The sequence below is a fragment of the Prionailurus viverrinus genome, chromosome A3 (assembly GCF_022837055.1).
Source record: "Prionailurus viverrinus isolate Anna chromosome A3, UM_Priviv_1.0, whole genome shotgun sequence".
NCBI classification, from domain to species: Eukaryota; Metazoa; Chordata; class Mammalia; order Carnivora; family Felidae; genus Prionailurus; species Prionailurus viverrinus.
The window spans coordinates 24451613-24470462 of NC_062563.1; the positions used below are offsets into that span (position 1 = coordinate 24451613).

Here is an 18850-nt window from a genome sequence, read left to right on the forward strand (position 1 = left end):
AAAAGCTTAGAAAAATCTTACTTCATGGTTCTACTTAAAATGTACTTGAAATTTGCCTTCCTGAATTTTATTTATTTCTTATTTTTTAATGTTCACTTTTGAGAGAGAGACAGAAGGCAAGATGGGGAGGGGCAGAGAGAGGGAGACAGAGAATCTGAAGCCGGCTCCAGACTCTGAGCTGTCAACACAGAGCCCCAAATGCAGGGCTCGAACCCATAAACCGGGAGATCATGACCTGAGCTGAAGTCAGATGCTTAACCGACTGAGCCACCCAGGTGCCCCTTGTCTTCCTAAATTTTAGATCAGGCTGCCAACTGGCAACCTGTTGGATCCAGCCTGCAACCATGTGTTATGGCTCTACTTTAGTTTTGTTTGTTTTGATGTTTGAATTTCATCGCCAATGCTTTAAAAATTGAAATATTTTGCATACAAATCCAGATTTTGGATTTAACTCAAAAATGGAAAGATTTGATAACATTGAACTCTCTCCTTGTCCCAGGCAGTGCTGAGGAGCAGCTGCTATTGAGGGCAGGCCCTCATCTCAGATAGTTCCCATCTGGCCTCTTCATACACTTGGATTACCTGTCTAGGTCTTGTAGGCATTTGTGGTTTTGAAACTTGGTTAGAGGTTCTACATCATTTTTGGTTAGCACAGTTATCTAATCTCATCAGACATAGTACAAAGCCTAGATCTTACTAATTTTTTTAGGCTTGGTGGGTTTTTTTTGTTTGTTTTTTTTTTTTTGAGATTTGATGTCATTTTCTCAAGGGCTTTTTTATACCATGTAAAGAATAGTATTAGAGAATTTTATATGTTAAACTTACAGTTATTAACATCATTGTCACTCTAGTCTTATTCACAATATATTACAAGAGCCTTTCCAGGTTAGAGCAGCATACATGAAATTAAATTTTTATAGTCCTAATATATCATATTACACAGAGATAAGAGTGTCAATGAGCACGAAAGTGTTTATTGCTCTTATAATTACCCCCATTTTTTCTTGTTTGAGATTGCTGAATCAGGGGTGCCTGGCTGGCTCAGTTGGTAGAGCATGCAACTTTTTTAATTTTTTAAAATGTTTTTTATTTTTGAGAGAGACAGAGCACAAGCGGGGGAGGGGTGGAGAGAGAGGGAGACAGAAACTGAAGCAGCTCGAGGCTCTGAACGGTCAGCACAGAGCCCCATGTGGAGCTCAAACTCACAAACTGTAGATCATGACCTTAGCCAAAGTCGGACACTTAACTGACTGAGCCATTCAGACGTCCTTAGAGCATGCAACTCTTAATCTCCAAGTCATAAGTTAATCCCCTACTTTGGGTGTAGAACTTACATTAAGAAATTAAAATAAAAAAATAAAATAAAAAAATAAAATATGGATGGATAGCTGAATCAGTTTGTTTATGGCTTTCAAATAAATTGCCAAACCCAGATTTATGGTGTTATCAGATTGTATTCTTGGTCCACAAGTATTTTAAGTCAAATGTCAAGTATGATGGAAGTTAAAAAAACTTTTGATAAATATAACCATGTTATAAACAGGATTTTTCTACACCCATATCATAAATAGATAATACCATAAGCAATTTTTTTTTTTAATTTTTTTTTCAACGTTTATTTATTTTTGGGACAGAGAGAGACAGAGCATGAACGGGGGAGGGGCAGAGAGAGAGGGAGACACAGAATCGGAAACAGGCTCCAGGCTCCGAGCCATCAGCCCAGAGCCCGACGCGGGGCTCGAACTCATGGACCGCGAGATCGTGACCCGGCTGAAGTCGGACGCTTAACCGACTGCGCCACCCAGGCGCCCCTACCATAAGCAATTTTGATGTATGTCTAGACTTTGAATGAGATTCTGGTATTCTTTAGATTGGGCATATATACTCTGGAACTAGGATCCCTCGCTTCCTACCTTTTGCTTTTTGGAGGCATAAGTGTCATGGAAAGGAAATTGACCTGAGAATCAGAGCTGGGTATTAGTCCCATCTCTGGTGCTGCTAGGTGACCACAGGATTCTAGGCAGATCACTTAGCCTTTCTTGGCCTCAGCTTCCTCACATGTAAAATAGACTTGGACTAAATATTGCCTAATCTTAAGTTCTATAATTGTGTTACCTTACTGCGGTTAGCAAGTGGTCTTTTATATCCACATTAGAACAAGTGAACTCCATGTCTGGATAAATTAACTTTCAGTGTGTAGTGGTTTTGGAGGTGGAAGGGGCTTTAGGCAACATGTAGGCACTTTATCTATAGATATATCTGATTTTGACAACACATATGCCCATATGACCCATTTTCTTGATACTGGAATGCATAAATAGAGGATACCAAAGACTTAATTTAGCCAAGTTCATAACAAAAGGGAAAATTATTTTGCCTGGGGTTATTGAGAAAAAAAATTTTTTATGAGTTAACTGGGCCTGGGATTTGTTTTTCATCTGTAAAACACAATTACAAACAACATTTAACCTCCTCAGTTAAACTTTTGTACCTTCTTTTAAAAACGTATCCTGAAGTTTGCATTGACTTTTCAGACTTGCTGAAATGCAGGGTTTTCATATCCTACGTTTTTATTTATTTTTGGGACAGAGAGAGACAGAGCATGAACAGGGGAGGGGCAGAGAGAGAGGGAGACACAGAATCGGAAACAGGCTCCAGGCTCTGAGCCATCAGCCCAGAGCCCGACGCGGGGCTCGAACTCACGGACCGCGAGATCGTGACCTGGCTGAAGTCGGACGCTTAACCGACTGCGCCACCCAGGCGCCCCTTCATATCCTAACTGAAGCTTTGTTGTCAAATTATATTGTTTTTCCCTTCAGTGCGGTATGCTTCAATGAAAATTATACTCTTATTTAAAGCAGGAAAAAATTGGGGCGCCTGGGTGGCTCAGTCGGTCAATATCCAACTTTGGCTCAGGTCGTGATCTCATGGTTTGTGAGGTCGAGCCCTGTGTCGGGCTCTGTGCTGACAGCTCGGAGCCTGGAGCCAGCTTCAGATTCTGTGTCTCCCTCTCTCTCTGCCCCTCCCCTGCTCATGCTCTGTCTCTCTCTCTCATTAATAAATAAATGTTGGGGCGCCTGGGTGGCGCAGTCGGTTAAGCGTCCGACTTCAGCCAGGTCACGATCTCGCGGTCCGTGAGTTCGAGCCCCGCGTCGGGCTCTGGGCTGATGGCTTGGAGCCTGGAGCCTGTTTCAGATTCTGTGTCTCCCTCTCTCTCTGCCCCTCCCCTGTTCATGCTCTGTCTCTCTCTGTCCCAAAAATAAATAAAACGTTGAAAAAAAAATTAAAAAAAAATAAATAAATGTTAAAAAAAAAATAAAATTTTTTAAAGCAGGAAAAACTTTAAAATCAAAGACAAAAAAAGCCTTCTTCTTAAATTGAAGGATTTATGGGACACTGGAAGAAATATCTTCTTCCTGTCTTTGTGAATATCTTGTACAGAGATACTCATTATTTGTTTGTTTGTTTATTTATTTATTTTTAAGTAGGCTCCATGCCTAGTGTGGAGCCCAACATGGGGCTCAAACTCACAACCCTGAGATCATGACCTGAGCTGAGATCAGTTGGAAGCCTAACCAACTGAGCCACTCAGGTGCCCCAATACTAGTTAATATTTAAATAGGACTATGAACTGGCATAGTCTGCATACTGTATTTTTGTATTTATAGAATTTCAATGAAATGTGAGACTTAAATATTCTCATGATGCCAGTTCACATGTATTGAATGGAATCCAGAAATAGACCTTAGTCTATTCATTTAAACTTGTCTCTCTCTTTCTCTCTCTTGTAATCCTTACTCCATCTTACTACTTTCCATGTATTTACTGCATGTGTGTATATCAGGGCCTGTGCTAGGTTTTTGGCATATATTTTCTCATTTAGTGCTCACATTCTCATGAAATAGTTTTTTCATGGTTTTAAAGAAGAGAAAGGTAAGTTTCAGAAAGGTTGAATAATTTGTTCATGGCCACTCAGGTACTAAGTGCTAAAACTGGAATTAGATTTGAAGTCTATCTAATGCCAAAGACTAAGTTCTCACAGCTACTCCAAGGCAATGCTCTGCCTTGTTCTTTTGCTTTTGGTTAGTTTTGTTTGTTCCATGTCTTCTGGTGGTTAAAAGATTACTAATATTATTCACTTTCTTTCATGACCAAGAATCCAGCAAGCTAAAGGTACAGAAGGTGGAGCCCTGGAACAGCGTGCGTGTGACATTCAACATCCCCCGGGAAGCAGCGGAGCGGCTACGGATCCTGGCTCAGAGCAACAACCAGCAGCTTCGGGATCTGGGGATTCTCTCCGTTCAGATTGAAGGTGCCTATCTGGACCCAGATCATAACAACAGTAGAATGTAGCATGATTTTCTTTGCTGCTTTGTCTGTTCCCCTCCTGTTTCAGAATGCCAAGTAACTCACATAACCTGTACTTCCAATTGCCACACCTTAGGGTAAGGAGGGATTGAGGCTCTGTCTGGGTGATGGTTCCACATCCATAGCTTCAGACTCCATTCCCTTGGCTCATTTTGTCTGTCTGTCAGATTTGGATTTTATTGGCACCCTGACCAGGAACTGATTTGTCTTTTTTTTTTTTTTTAAGTTTATTTATTTATTTGAAGAGAGAGAGCATCAGCAGTGGAGAGGCAGAGAGAGAGGGAGAGAGAGAGAGAATCCCAAGCAGTCTCTGCACTGTTAGCATGGAGCCCAGCACGGGGCTTGAACTCACAAAGTGTGAGATCATGACCTGAGCTGAAATCAAAGAGCCAGGTGCTTAACCAACTGAGCCACGAAGGTGCCCTTTAACTTATCTGTTGTTTAAAGAATATCTAATTTCATTTGCTTCTGTCTACCAAATAAGCTTTAGTATTTATTTCTTTAGTCATCTAACAGAGATTAGGAGGCCCTAAATAGTCCTTTTCGTAGCAGTATTCATTTTTCAAATATTTTGCCAGAATGGTCTTTTCAAAATGAAAATACACACACACACACACACACACACACACACACACACACACACACACACACAGTATCCAGCTTAAAACCCCTGCTTTGGCTTGCTGTTATTCACAGAATAAAGACCAAACTTCTTACTCTAACCTCATGGAACTTGTGTGGTCTGACCTCTACTCTACCTTTCTCATCCAATCTTAACTCATCCAACCCTCCTCCTTGCTGTCTATTCCAGCCTCTCCAGCTTTCTTCTGGTTCCTTGAATATGCATTTCTTCCTCCTGCCATGGGCCCTTTGCATTTATGTATTCTCTATATGGAATATTGTCCCTTACCAATTCCGCCTTCCTTAGTTAACACCTACTCAGCCTTCACGTATTAGCTTAAATCTTCTTGAGGATATATTTTCTGAACTCCTTGACTAATTCAGAGTCCTTTGTTATATGCTGTCACAGAAGTCTGGTTTTTGTCCTTAGATCATTTATGTCACACTTTCATCAGAGCAATTGTTTCATTATTGTTTTATTCTCTCCTAGATTGCAAGCTCCAGTAGGGCAGAGACCATGTCTGGTTTTGCTCACTGTTGTAGTTCTGTTTTCCTGGAACGTGTTAGTTTCCTGAGTAAACATATGTTGAATGAAGGCAAGGGAAGCACACACATAATAGCATCACTTTGCTTTAGCACTTGGAATACAGTGATAAGTATAATATGGTCCTTGCTGTTATAAGCTCAAAAGAATTTCCTGATCTTGGTGAGGGAGACAAACCTGTGAGAGAGAAGTACCAGGAAGGGGGAAACACAGAGGAGGTTCTATCTTTGGAGGCCCTGTGAACTAGAACTTTTCTTCCCCTCCTGTATTGATGCAGACATAGTGGCAACCAGTGATTTCAGCCTTTCCTTCTACCGGTGGGCCAAACCTTCCTAACTCCGTGTTTGCTTAGAGCCTAAATGCGCCACAAAACCTTGGCAGCCAAAAAGGTTAATACTTCATATGCAGGAGTGAGACACATTTTGTGCAGTGTAGGATTGTACGTTGCTGTGCCCCAAAAGGGGCAATAGCAGCAAACAAATGAAGATTTAGAGAGGATTATAGGTAGAGAAATGGGGTAAATCCCATCATTTGATAAAAAAGGGAATAGAGGTTTAAACAACAACCAGCCTATTATGAAAAATGGTCGATTGTCTAAAAGGATCCAGAGAAGTAAAATTAATTCACAGCAATCTGTAGGATATAGGATGAACTTTTGGGAAGAGTGGAAGTAAAACAGCTGTTGGCTACATAGCACTATGTAGGCCGTTTATATTTTATGAAAACATAAGTGGTTTCTTAAACTCTAAACGTTTTATAGTCTGTTACCTATTTATGTGAGTTAAAAGGGCTTTGAAAACTTACATGGTAGTGTTTTCCACTGGAGAAAGGAAACACCAGTTTCTTCTTTTAATCAGACCTACTTCCCCTAAGTTCTTTTAAAAAGATAAGGTGCTGGCTCCCCTTTATAGCCGTAAATTAAAGCATAAGTACCATCAAGAAAGTAAAGTAGATAACATGTATTTCAAGAAATTGTGAAATTCACGTATGGTAGTGATTATCACATTACAGAAAAGGGTCCTTTAACTTTTAGGGTATGCATATGTGTCCCAGGTGATCTCCTTTTCTCTCTCTGTGCTCCCTCAGAATTCGGGCAGGAGTAAAAGTGGTGGCAGCAGCTTTGCTTTTGTGAAACTGGTAATAAGCTGATGCCTTTGTAAGTTGTAAGAGGTGTCTGCTGCAAGGGTGTAAGGTCAGGTTGCATAGCCTATTCTCCATAGAAGAACATTCCCTGTACCCTTTCTTTTTTGAGTTTTGGCCAGGGAGTTGGGAAGACATCTTTTTTGAGTATATTTTGTGTCCCCTCTATTAATTCATGGTGATTTAAAGCAGAAGTCTGCAAACTTTTTCTGTAAAGGGCCAGAGAATAAATTCTTTTGACTTTGTGGGCCCTAAGATCTCTGTCACAACGATTTCAGTCTACTTGCAGTGCAAACCAGCCATAAGCAATATGTAAGTGAATAAACATGGATGTGTTCCAGTTAATGTTACTTAAGTATATAGGCAGCAGACTAGACTGTAATGTGGGCCCATAGGCTGTGGTTTGCCGACCCCTAATCAGTGAGTTTGGGAGCCTGTAGTGATCTTTATGTGTGTTTCTTTGGCACCAGTTAGCTTATATGCAGTTGGCAAATAGGAGAATGATAGTACTATAATGTGAGAATTGTGTGTATTCATATAAAAAAGGCAAGAGAAGCTGAAATAGAATAGAAGGATGATTATAAGAAAAAAAAAAAGAAACTCAGCTACTGCATAGGTGGGAGTCCTTTCAGCTCTGTTTTAAGGTAATTAAGGATGAGAATTTAGATACCTTCCCCAGAAGTGCACCCCAAGTGCACTTGCATGGCTCTTGCTTGTGACAAGTTCACTTTCTCCTGTGTCTGCTTTAACGGCAGCCCCAATGGCTCAGAGCTTTACTGAATCTGCATTATCATAGCATCTTTAACCGGGCATTTCCACTGTAAATGTTCTTGGATATATTGCCTCCACCAGTTAATGTTTTCATTAGAACTCTGATTACAAAGCCACATACATTTTGAGTAAGTCCTAACAACATTGTTTTTCCCATAAAACCTATTATTTTCAGTGTGAGTTTTTATAGAATGTGGGGTTTCCCAGGAATGCATTCATCATTTGGAAAAATGCCTATAGTTCTTTGTAAGGTTATAAGATAACAATTCATAATATACTCAAATAGCTAATGAGTACCTACCATGTATTAGAGACTGTTCTCTGTATTAAGGATATAATTAGGGTGGCCATATAATTTATCATCTAAATTAGGACACTTTTGAGAGTAAAAGGGGTGCTATTTTTTTTTTAATTTTTTTTTAACGTTTATTTACTTTTGAGACAGAGACAGAGCATGAACTGGGGGGAGGGTCAGAGAGAGAGGGAGACACAGAATCTGAAACAGGCTCCAGGCTCTGAGCTGTCAGCACAGAGCCCGATGCGGGCTCGAATTCACGGACCGCGAGATCATGACCTGAGCTGAAGTTGGATGCTCAACCAACTGAACTACCCAGGCACCCCAAAGGGGTGCTATTAATAACTACCCCAGAACAAAAGATATAAAGGAACCAGGGCAGATTCATGGTTATCCTTGTATAGTAATGGATGAGGCAGACAATAAAACAAGTGAATGAGTAAGTCATTACATGGGATGTGCTCTGAAGAAATAACATGATATTCTGGGGTGCCTGGGAGGCTCAGTCAGTTAAGCATCCGACTTTGGCTCAGGTCATGGTCTCACGGTTTGTGAGTTCAGGCCCTGCGTCGGGCTCCATGCTGACAGCTCAGAGTCTGGAGGCTGCTTTGGATTCTGTGTCTCCCTCTCTCTCTCCCCTCCCCCCCCCCAAATAAATAAACATTAAAAAAAGGAAGAACATGATGTTCTGATAAGGGTGACCTACCCTTGGATAAGACAGTTGGAGGAGGTCTTTTGGAGCCTGTGACACTTAAGGTTACATGAACACTGAGAAGTTGGCTCATGTGAAGAGAGTAGAACTATTAGAGGCAACTATTTGCACATACTGTATGTGCAAAGGCCTTGGGGTGAGAAGCAGCTTTGTGTGCTTAAGAAATTTTTTAAAATGCCACTGAGGCTGAATCCTTATTATTGAAGGAGAATATAGTGTGAGTTGAGGTTAGAGCGGTAGGCAAGAGCCACATCTGAGCTCTTAAATATGGTAGCCACAAACCACGTATGGCTGTTGAGCATATGTGGCTAGTTCAAACTGACATGGGCTATATTGATATAGCATGGATATATTGAGTCAAATAAAGTATATTACAATTAATTTCACCTGGGGTTTTTTTTGTTTATCTTTTCACTGTGGCTTCTAGAAAAATTAAAATTATATGTGTGACTCATATTTCTGTTGAACAGCACTGGACTAGATAGATTACTAAGGCCTTTTATACCCTGTTAAGGAGTTTGGCTTTTATTTCTACAACAGTAGGAAGCATTGGAACAGTTTTAAACAGAGAACTGAAATAATCTCATGTCCATTTCAAGAATAAATACTCTTTCTGTTTAGAACGTCTTAGTGGGGAGCCTGGGTGGCTCAGTTGGTTAAGCGTCCATTTTTGGCTCAGGTCATGATCTCCAGGTTTGTGAGTTCGAGCCTCGCATTGGTTTCTGTGCTGACAGCTCGGAGCCTGGAGCCTGCTTTGGATTCTGTGTCTCCCTTTCTTTTGCCCCTCCCCCACTCGTGCTTTGTCTCTCTCTCTCTCTCTCTCTCTCTCTCACTCACTCTCACTCAAAAATAAATACACATTAAAATTTGTTTAAAAAAGAATGTCTTAAGTTTGGTATATTAATAGTTGCTTCATTTTATTGGAAACCTTCAAGGTCTGTATTCTCTTTTTCTTTTATTCCTAACTCCCAGAGGCAAACAGTTTAGAGCATCTTGTAACCCTGGTAATCAGTCCCTTATTAGTAGGATGTTTGTTCCCTGGGACCAACCAGCCTACCTGCCTGGTGGAAATACTTAATACAGAAGGGTGACTTATCAGTGATAAGACAGGAAACTACTGTGTCCTCATTAGCTTCCTACTTTATCATCTGGCTCTGTAATCCAGAACCCTACAGTACATAAGGAAGGATGCCAAAGAATGCTGCCTTTGACCTTCTTAGCCACTGGTTAGCTATACTTCTATCTGTCCACATGGTGGTGCTATCATCCACAGTAACAATAGTCAAAATTTTGGATTAAGCGCAGGAAGTCTCCTGAAATTTGTTTCTTTTTATCATTAAGCCAAGTAAAATTTAAGTAAGTTACCTCTAAGTTTAGGGTCTAATAAGTTGGAACACTTCTAGATGTTACCTACCAGGGTATTGTGAGGTTCAGATGAGATAAAATTTTGTAAGCATTAAAAACTTCATATGAGTGTTGGTCTTATAATTAGATGCTGCAAAAGTAGATTAGTAGCAATCTATCTACTCTTCATTGCATAAATATCTCTAATGGATATCTGTTTATGCTGCACTAGTTGAAAGGGAAATTGGATTTTGCTCACAAATACTACAGTGTCCCTATACCATCATATGTTCTTTCTCCATTAAACTTACTCTTTTCTCTACCTTCTGGTCATAAATTCCCAAAAGGTAATCTAGGAGTTTGAGAGTTTCTGAGAACATTTAATTCCTTCTTGCACACATGGACATGTACACACACATGCACACACTATGAGCTAGTTGAAAATAGTCACTCAGAGTTACAAACTCTCTCCTGACACCATACATCATTAATGATTGTCCATCTGCTGTATTGTGAGGATTGATTATGTTTTCCTTGTGCTTCATGTAAGTAAACTTACTCAAGTGAAGTTGAAGAAAGACCTATATAGTATTGAACCTCCCTTTTGTGTGGTTGGTAAAGTTACCATAGTTCTTTAAAAACACAGAAAACTAAAGTTTTTGTGTACTTGTTTTTATTTATTTTTTTTTTTAATTTTTTTTTTCAACGTTTATTTATTTTTGGGACAGAGAGAGACAGAGCATGAACGGGGGAGGGGCAGAGAGAGAGGGAGACACAGAATCGGAAACAGGCTCCAGGCTCTGAGCCATCAGCCCAGAACCTGACGCGGGGCTCGAACTCCCGGACCGCGAGATCGTGACCTGGCTGAAGTCGGACGCTTAACCGACTGCGCCACCCAGGCGCCCCTGTGTACTTGTTTTTAAAAAACATTTGCATCTTATTCTGATGGTTTCCTTCTTGTAACCTGTAATTTTTTCAGGGGAAGGTGCTATCAACCTGGCTTTGGCTCAGAACCGAAGCCAAGATGTGAGAATGAATGGACCCATGGGAGCCGGAAATTCAGTTAGGATGGAGGCGACATTTCCCATGGCAGGTGGTCCAGGTGAGATCTCCCACTCAGTTATATGACATTTTACTGGTTTCCTTTTTCCCTTTATCTGCTAATGTATGATCATTTGAGTTTTGCAAAATAGGTGGGGATTCCTGACACATCACTGTTTACTGATTTAAGAAAATAAGATTTAAATCACTCAGGAAGGTAGAATTGCAGAGCATGGGCTCATGCTTAAATGTAGATAGATGAGCACTGAGCTGTGCAGCAAACATTTGTTGAGTTCTTATTGTAGGACAGACTCTGCTCAAAGTGTTGGAGATAGAAGTGAATAAAATAGGGACACCTGGGTGGCTCAATCAGTTAAGCATCGCTCAGGTCATGATCTTGGCGGTTCATGGGTTTGAGCCCCTCGTCAGGCTCTGTGCTGACAGCTCAGAGCCTCGAGCCTGCTTTAAATTCTGTGTTTCCCTCTCTCTTTATCCCTCCCCAACTCGCACTCTGTCTCTGTCTCTCAAAAATAAATCAACATTAAAAAATTTTTGTTTTTAAAAAAATAAAATAAAGAAGATAAAATTAAAAAAAAAAGAAATGAATAAAATGTTTTTTATCTTCAGAATGTTTATAGTATAATGGAGTATGTAGCTTTCCAATTGCCACCCATTTTCTATGAGGCTGAGAATCTGAGCCAAGAGTTCTTTGTGTTTATGTGGAATCTGAAGAATATGTGGAAGAATATGTGTTTTTAGATATTTAGAATTTGAGAGAGTTATAAATTATTTGTTAACTTTTCTAGTAAAACTGAGATTTCTTCTTTAGAGAATGAACTCAACATTCTGTGAATCACAAAATATTAGAATTGAGTGGACTCTCTCATTTAAAGCTGAGGAAACTGAAGCTCACAGAAAGGAAGCAGTTTACCCAGGGTCAAGTAGAAATAGACTAATATCATGGATTTAACTCCTAGTCCAGTGCTCTTATCACTACATTAGTGGCTTTCAAACTTTTTCTGCTTTAGGACCTTTTATTCAAATAAACCAGAAAAGCACAGCTGCTGTGGTTGAAGCAGAGTAACCACCTGAAACTATACTGAGTCATTCACATTCCCACTTACCACAGTAGCTCTTGAAGAAATAGAGCAGAATGGAGAAACTTAATTTATAAAACCATTATTCCAAACTGTAGCTGAAGACTTGGCCATATAAAATTGGGACTAGATTTTTATCCTGGCAGTGCCATTTCCTGGTTACCTCAAGCTAGTCACCGTACCTCTCCAAGCAATAGTTTCTTCACCTAAAAAATCAGATAGTAATGCGTACAGTCTTTTGTGCTCATGTTTGAAGGTGGATGAGCCCTGAGCCATGTAGCTGACATTTACAGAGTTCCTATTATATGTCAGGACCTGTGCTGTTGAGCTGTTACGGAATACCACATGGTAGATAAACAGTACCTATCCTGGTACCTGTAGTAGGGAGTCAGTACAGTTATAGTTCTCCACAGAAATCTGAGCATTTGGTATTATGGTAGCTTAATGAGAGATAATCAGTGATGCTAGTGCCACTACTGAAGAACCAGAGTGGGAAAACTCTGGCCAAGTTGCATATAGTTAGTAAAAGAATAGATCTAGAATGAGAGACAAGAAATCTGGGTTTTAGTCTCAACTCCTGGACAAATGACTTAATATTTACTGGCCGTAATTGCCTGGAAACATATTTACGTCCTAGAAACAATGCTGTGGATCCCTTCCAGCCTTACATTTTTAGGACTCTATTAAAACTGACATCAACACACTAATGCAAGTATCTGGCAAGTAGCAGGCATATTTACTAAGCATCTCTAGGATGTAAGTGTAAATTATAGTGATATAGTTCATTGTCAACATAGGAAACTTAGAAGCTTAAGGTTGAAATCAAGTTAGATTGGAATTTAATGAAGGGTACTGATTGTGCTAATATATGTAATACAAAGTTGAAGGAATAATAAAGTTGAAGTAATGATCTGTAGTCATACCAACATTTTAACCCCTAGATATCTTTCTTTACTGCCAAGCGTACTTTAGGAATATTTTTCTCTGATGTCCATTGGGACAGTGATTGCAAATAAAATTTAATATTAGGTTGAACATTTATAAACAGAGAAAGTTTTAAGGGAAAGAGATCTTAACTACCCTCTAAAACAATAATAAATGACTTTGGAATTGTCTGTCTAGAATGTCTTGGATTGTCAATTATTCTTAGTATTACTTTCTTTTTTAGCACTGGCAACAGAAGTTGACTGATAAGCCAGAAGTCTTTTGTAATTAAAAGCCTTTTTTAATCTATAGGCTTTTTAAAAAAAATTTTTTGTAGCCATATAGAACTGCCAAGATTAGTAAGGGTGCCATAGTCATTTAGTCATGGTTTCTTGACCTTGTCACTGTTAATATTTTGGGCTGATCATCTTTTGCTGTGGGCAGCTGTCCTGTGCATTGTGGGATGTTTAGCAGCCTGCTTGGCCTCTACCTACCAGATGCCAATAGCACTACCACACCTTCCCCCCTAGTGCCAACAAAAATGTCTTCAGATGTTGCCAAACATTCTCTGGGGGACAAAATTGGCCCCAGTTGAGAACCATGGATCTCGTGCAGATTCCTACCTAGTGCTGGAATATATGTTAGAGTGTCACTACTGAACATGTAGTCAGCATGCTCTTGAACATTTCTGGAGATAGAAAGCTCATTGTAAACTGAGAAAACCTGTTTCTTATCTCCAGAGAACTTTCTTACTGTCTAATTACCATCTTTGAAAAATGGAGGGGGGTTTCTCAGAGACAAATCCAGTTATAGACAGATAAACATTTATCTAACTGTCCCAACTACAAAACACCCAAGAATGCTAGACAAAATATAACATTTAATGCATGGCTGACCTTGTAAGAACTCGAAATCCCCAGAGTGAAAAAGAAGTCAAAAATTAAAATTTAAGTAGCAGTAAACAAATGAAGAGATTCTGCAGGGACCAAAGGCTCTGAGTTTGAATGGCCAGGAAGGGATAAAATATGAAACCTTGGCTTGGGTCTACATAAAGAAGGAAGTTATCAATTTGAAACTAGAATTTTCAGTGAAAGGTAGATTAGAAAATTTTCACCCTCTGACACAGAGGGAGACAAATGCAAAACTTACGTGTCTTGGCCTGGGCTCTAGTTGGGAGGTGGGGAAATGGTGATTATGGAATTGTCTTTTCTACTCTGATTCATGTTGGACATTTAATATATTATTATTATTTTTTTAACATTTATTTATTTTTGAGACAGAGAGAGACAGAGCATGAACAGGGGAGGGGCAGAGAGAGAGGGAGACACAGAATCTGAAACAGGCTCCAGGCTCTGAGCTGTCAACACAGAGCCCAACGCGGGGCTCAAACTCACGGACCATGAGATCATGACCTGAGCCAAAGTCGGCCGCTTAACCTACTGAGCCACCCAGGCACCCTGGACATTTAATATATTATTGAAATGACCCTGGAACAGTCAAGCTAAATTATTAAGTGGTTCTAGACTGGTAATAATTGTTGATGCTCTGGAGGGACACATTCTCAACCTGAGCCATTGCAGACTTCTCATAGTTAAAGCCCTAGTATAAATGAGTTTATACTCCAGATTCATAAAATGTAGGACTAGACTCCCTCCCTCCAAAATTCTAGATAATTTGTAATAGGAGTATCAGGGTATTTAAAATGATGAAAATCACAAGAGAACAAGATACCATTAAAACAGAATTTTGGAATGGCACCTGGGTGGCTCAGTTGGTTAAGCATCCAACTTTGGCTCAGGTCATGATCTCCCCATTTGTGGGTTTGAGCCCCACATTGGGCTCTGTACTGATAGCTCAGAGCCTGGAGCCTGCTTCTGATTCTGTGTCTCCCTCTCCCTCTCTGCCTCTTCCACACTCATACTCTCTGTCTCTCTCAAAAGTAAATAAACATTAAATAAAATTTGAGGTGTGCCTAGGTGGGTCAGTCAGTTAAGCATCCGACTTCAGCTCAGGTCATGATCTTGCGGTTTGTGCAAGATCACTCACTCTCTCTCTGTCTCTCTCAAAAATAAAACATTAAAAAAAATTTTTTAATTAAAAAAAACCCAGAATTTTGGGGAAAAAACCCAGAACTTCTAGAAATTTAAAAATTATTGAAGTAAATAACTTGTTCAGCAAATTAGACACAGCTGAATTGGAAAGTTAATATGAAGAAATTACCCAGAATGCAGCAAATTAAAAATAAAGAGATGGGAATATGAAAGAGGTCAAGAGACATGATGGATAAAATGAGATTTAACATATATCTGAAAAGGGTTCCAGAAGAAGAAAATAAAGAAATTGAAGATGACAACAGAGAGAATGGCTGAAATTTTTTCCAACATTGGTGAAAGATGTGAATCCTCAGAAATACTGAGCAATATAAATTAAAATAAATCCATGTTTCACACAAATTTGAAAAACTATAAAACAAAAAGAGAATGTTAAAAGCAACTCACAATAAAGGATCAATTATTTACAAAGAGAAAACTATCAGATCACAGCTGATTTCTCAGTAGCAACCCTGGAAGCCAGGAAACATTGAAATAATATTTTCAAAGTGATGAGAAAATAATTGACAGCCTAGAATTTTAAACCTATCTGTACTATCAAGAGTAGTATAAAATACATTTTTGGGGCGCCTGGGTGGCTCAGTCGGTTAAGCGTCCGACTTTGGCTCAGGTCATGATCTCACGGTTGTGAGTTCGAGCCCCACATCTGGCTCTGTGCTGACAGCTCAGAGCCTGGAGCCTGCTTCAGATTCTGTCTCTCCATCTCTTGGCCCTTCACCTGCTCATGCTCTGTGTCTCTCTGTCTCTCAATAATAAATAAACATTAAAAAAAATTTTTTTTAAATACATTTTCAAAGACACTAAGTTACCATTGCCAGACTCTTGCTAATTGCAGTGCTCAAGAATCTACTTCAGGAAGAGGAAAATTGACCCTAAGATGGAAGAAATAAGATCCAAGAAGGAATGGTGAGCTAAATAATTGGTAAACATGGGGCAAATCTACATAAGTATTGGCTTATTTAGCAATACTTGAAATAAATACTTTAAAGCATACTCTTTAAATTATGTCTGTTGACATTTTAAAGATATCATTAAAATAATAGAAATAAAATGTATAACTTTTTTTTAAATCTTTTAATGTTTATTTTTGAGAGAGAGAGAGAGAGACAGAGTGCAAGTGGGCAAGGGGCAGAGAGAGATGGAGACACAGAATCTGAAGCAGGCTTCATGCTCTTAGCTGTCAGCACAGAGCCCGATGTGGGGCTCAAACCCATGAACCGTGAGATCATGACCTAAGCTGAAGTTGACCAAGGCACTCCTAAAATGTATAACTCCTAAACTAGTAGTGGAGGGGTAGAAAGGAAGGGCATGTTAGAAAAAATCCAGTAAAATCCAAGAAAATTAGGAAAACAGCATAGAAAAAATAGGAAATCACCATAGAAAGAAGGAGTAAAGAGCAGTGGTATCCTAAGATGATAAAATGAATCAAAATATATAGTAACAGTACAGGTAAACGTATTATGAACACTGGTAAAAAGATGGTGATTAATCAGATTGAATAATAATCTCAGGCTTACTAATGTGCTTTTACAGGAAGCACATAAAACATAAGAACACAGTTCATAGTTAAAAGGATGGAGGGGCGCCTGGGTGGCGCAGTCGGTTAAGCGTCCGACTTCAGCCAGGTCACGATCTCGCGGTCCGTGAGTTCGAGCCCCGCGTCGGGCTCTGGGCTGATGGCTCAGAGCCTGGAGCCTGTTTCCGATTCTGTGTCTCCCTCTCTCTCTGCCCCTCCCCCGTTCATGCTCTGTCTCTCTCTGTCCCAAAAATAAATAAAAAACGTTGAAAAAAAATTAAAAAAAAAAATAAAAGGATGGAAAAAAAGATAATACATGTGAATATTAACCAAGAAAAAGGGTATATCAACAGACTTTAAGATAAAAAGCATTAGGGTAAATAGGGTCTCTGTATGATATAAGAGGAAATACTCATCAGGAAGACAGCTAAACTTTTATGTACTTACTAACCTAGCCTTAAAATATGTGAGGCAAAAGTGGACAGAATTCATGGAGATATCACATCTTCAGAGACCTGTTAACACACCTGTGTTAGTAATTGATGTATTAAGCTTATTTTGAAAATTAGTAAGGATAAAACTTGAATAACATAAGAAAAAAAGTTTGACATAATGGAGGTATATAGAAAACATGCGCTACTAATTCGGGAATTTTAATTTTTTCAAGTACAAATGGAACATTTATACAAATTGACTATTGTGTGTTTCTAAAACCAAGTTTCATTAAATACCAAATATTGGTATCACACAGATCATGTTCTATGACCACAGTACAATTAAGTCAGTGGCAAACAAAACATAGCTAACCAAAATATGCTGTATTTTTAGAAAATGTAAAATATATTCTGAATATCCATGATTTAAAAGCAATCATGGTGGACAGCAAAAATACATACCAAATTTGTGAGATGTAACCAATACAGGGCTTGGAAGAAAATTTAAGCCCTAAGATAACTATATTAGAGCAGAACATGAACTGAAAATTAAGAATCTAAGTTTCTGACCTAAGAATTGAGAAAAAGAACAGAGTAATAATAACTTAGGAGGAAGGAAATAATAAAGATAAGAGCAGAGATAAAGTATAAATTAAAAATAGAACAAAGCAGCAAAACCAAAGATGTTTGTTTGAAAAAAACAACTAAAACTGATGAACCTGGTAAAACAAAAAGAAGTCATAAGCAATGTAAAGAAAGAAAAAAGTGTACACTTCAAAAGGGTGAATTTTGGGGCACCTGGGTGGCTCAGTAGGTTAAGCGGGTTAAGCGTCTGACTCTTTTTTTTTTTTAATTTTTTTTTTAACGTTTATTTATTTTTGAGACAGAGAGAGACAGAGCATGAACGGGGGAGGGTCAGAGAGAGGGAGACACAGAATCTGAAACAGGCTCCAGGCTCTGAGCTGTCAGCACAGAGCCCGACGCGGGGCTCGAACTCACGGACCGCGAGATCATGACCTGAGCCGAAGTCGGCCGCTTAACCGACTGAGCCACCCAGGCGCCCCTAAGCGTCTGACTCTTGATTTCAGCCCAGGTCATGATCTCATACTCCGTGAGATTGAGCCCCATATTGGGCTGTGTAGTCAGCACAGATTCTCTTCTTCCTCCCCCTCTGCCCCTGCCCAGCTTGTGCTTGCTCGCTCTCAAAAAATAAAAAAATAAAAAAATTTTTTTAAGGGTGAATTTTATGGTATGTCAGGGAAATACAAATCAAAACCACATTGAGATACCTCCTCATACCAGTCAGAGTGGCTAAAATTAACAACTCAGGAAACAACAGATGTTGACCAGGATGGGGAGAAATGGGAACCCTCTTGCTCTGTTGGTAGGGATGCAAACTGGTGCAGCCACTCTGGAAAACAGTATGGAGCTTCCTCAAAAAAAAAAAATTAAAAATAGAATTACCCTATGACCCAGCAATAGCACCACTAGGCATTTATCCACGGGATACAGGAGTGCTGATTCATAGGGGTACATGTACACCAATGTTTGGAGCAGTGCTATCAACAATAACCAAATTATGGAAAGAGCCCAGATGTCCATCAACTGATGAATGGGTAAAGAAGATGTGTCTTATATATACAATGGAATACTGCTTGGCAATGAGAAAGAATGAAATCATGCCATTTGCAGCAACATGGATGGGACTGAAGGGTATTGTGCTAAGTGAAATAAGTCAGAGACAGGTACCATAGGTTTTCACTCATATGTGGAATTTGAGAAACTTAACAGAAGACCATGGGGGAAGGGAAGGGGAAAAAATAGTCTCAAACAGAGAGGGAGGCAAACTATAAGAGACTCTTAAATATGGAGAACAAGCTGTGTTGATTGCGGGGGAGGGGTGGCGAGGAGGAAGGGAAAATAGGTGATGGG

At 39.4% G+C, this 18850-nt stretch overlaps 1 protein-coding gene across 10 annotated transcripts in view; it reads left to right on the plus strand.

Annotated features, from left to right (window-relative positions):
* The window catches only part of NCOA6 (nuclear receptor coactivator 6), a 108432-nt gene that overhangs the window by 53427 nt on the left and 36155 nt on the right, over positions 1-18850 (plus strand). For 9 of the 10 annotated variants that reach the window (XM_047853905.1, XM_047853910.1, XM_047853915.1 and 6 more), the window contains 2 exons: positions 4157-4312; positions 10775-10897. In XM_047853905.1, coding sequence (XP_047709861.1) covers positions 4157-4312; positions 10775-10897 — 279 coding nt within the window. The remainder of the gene's footprint in view (positions 1-4156; positions 4313-10774; positions 10898-18850) is intronic. The other variant, XM_047853913.1, reaches the window with a different exon arrangement.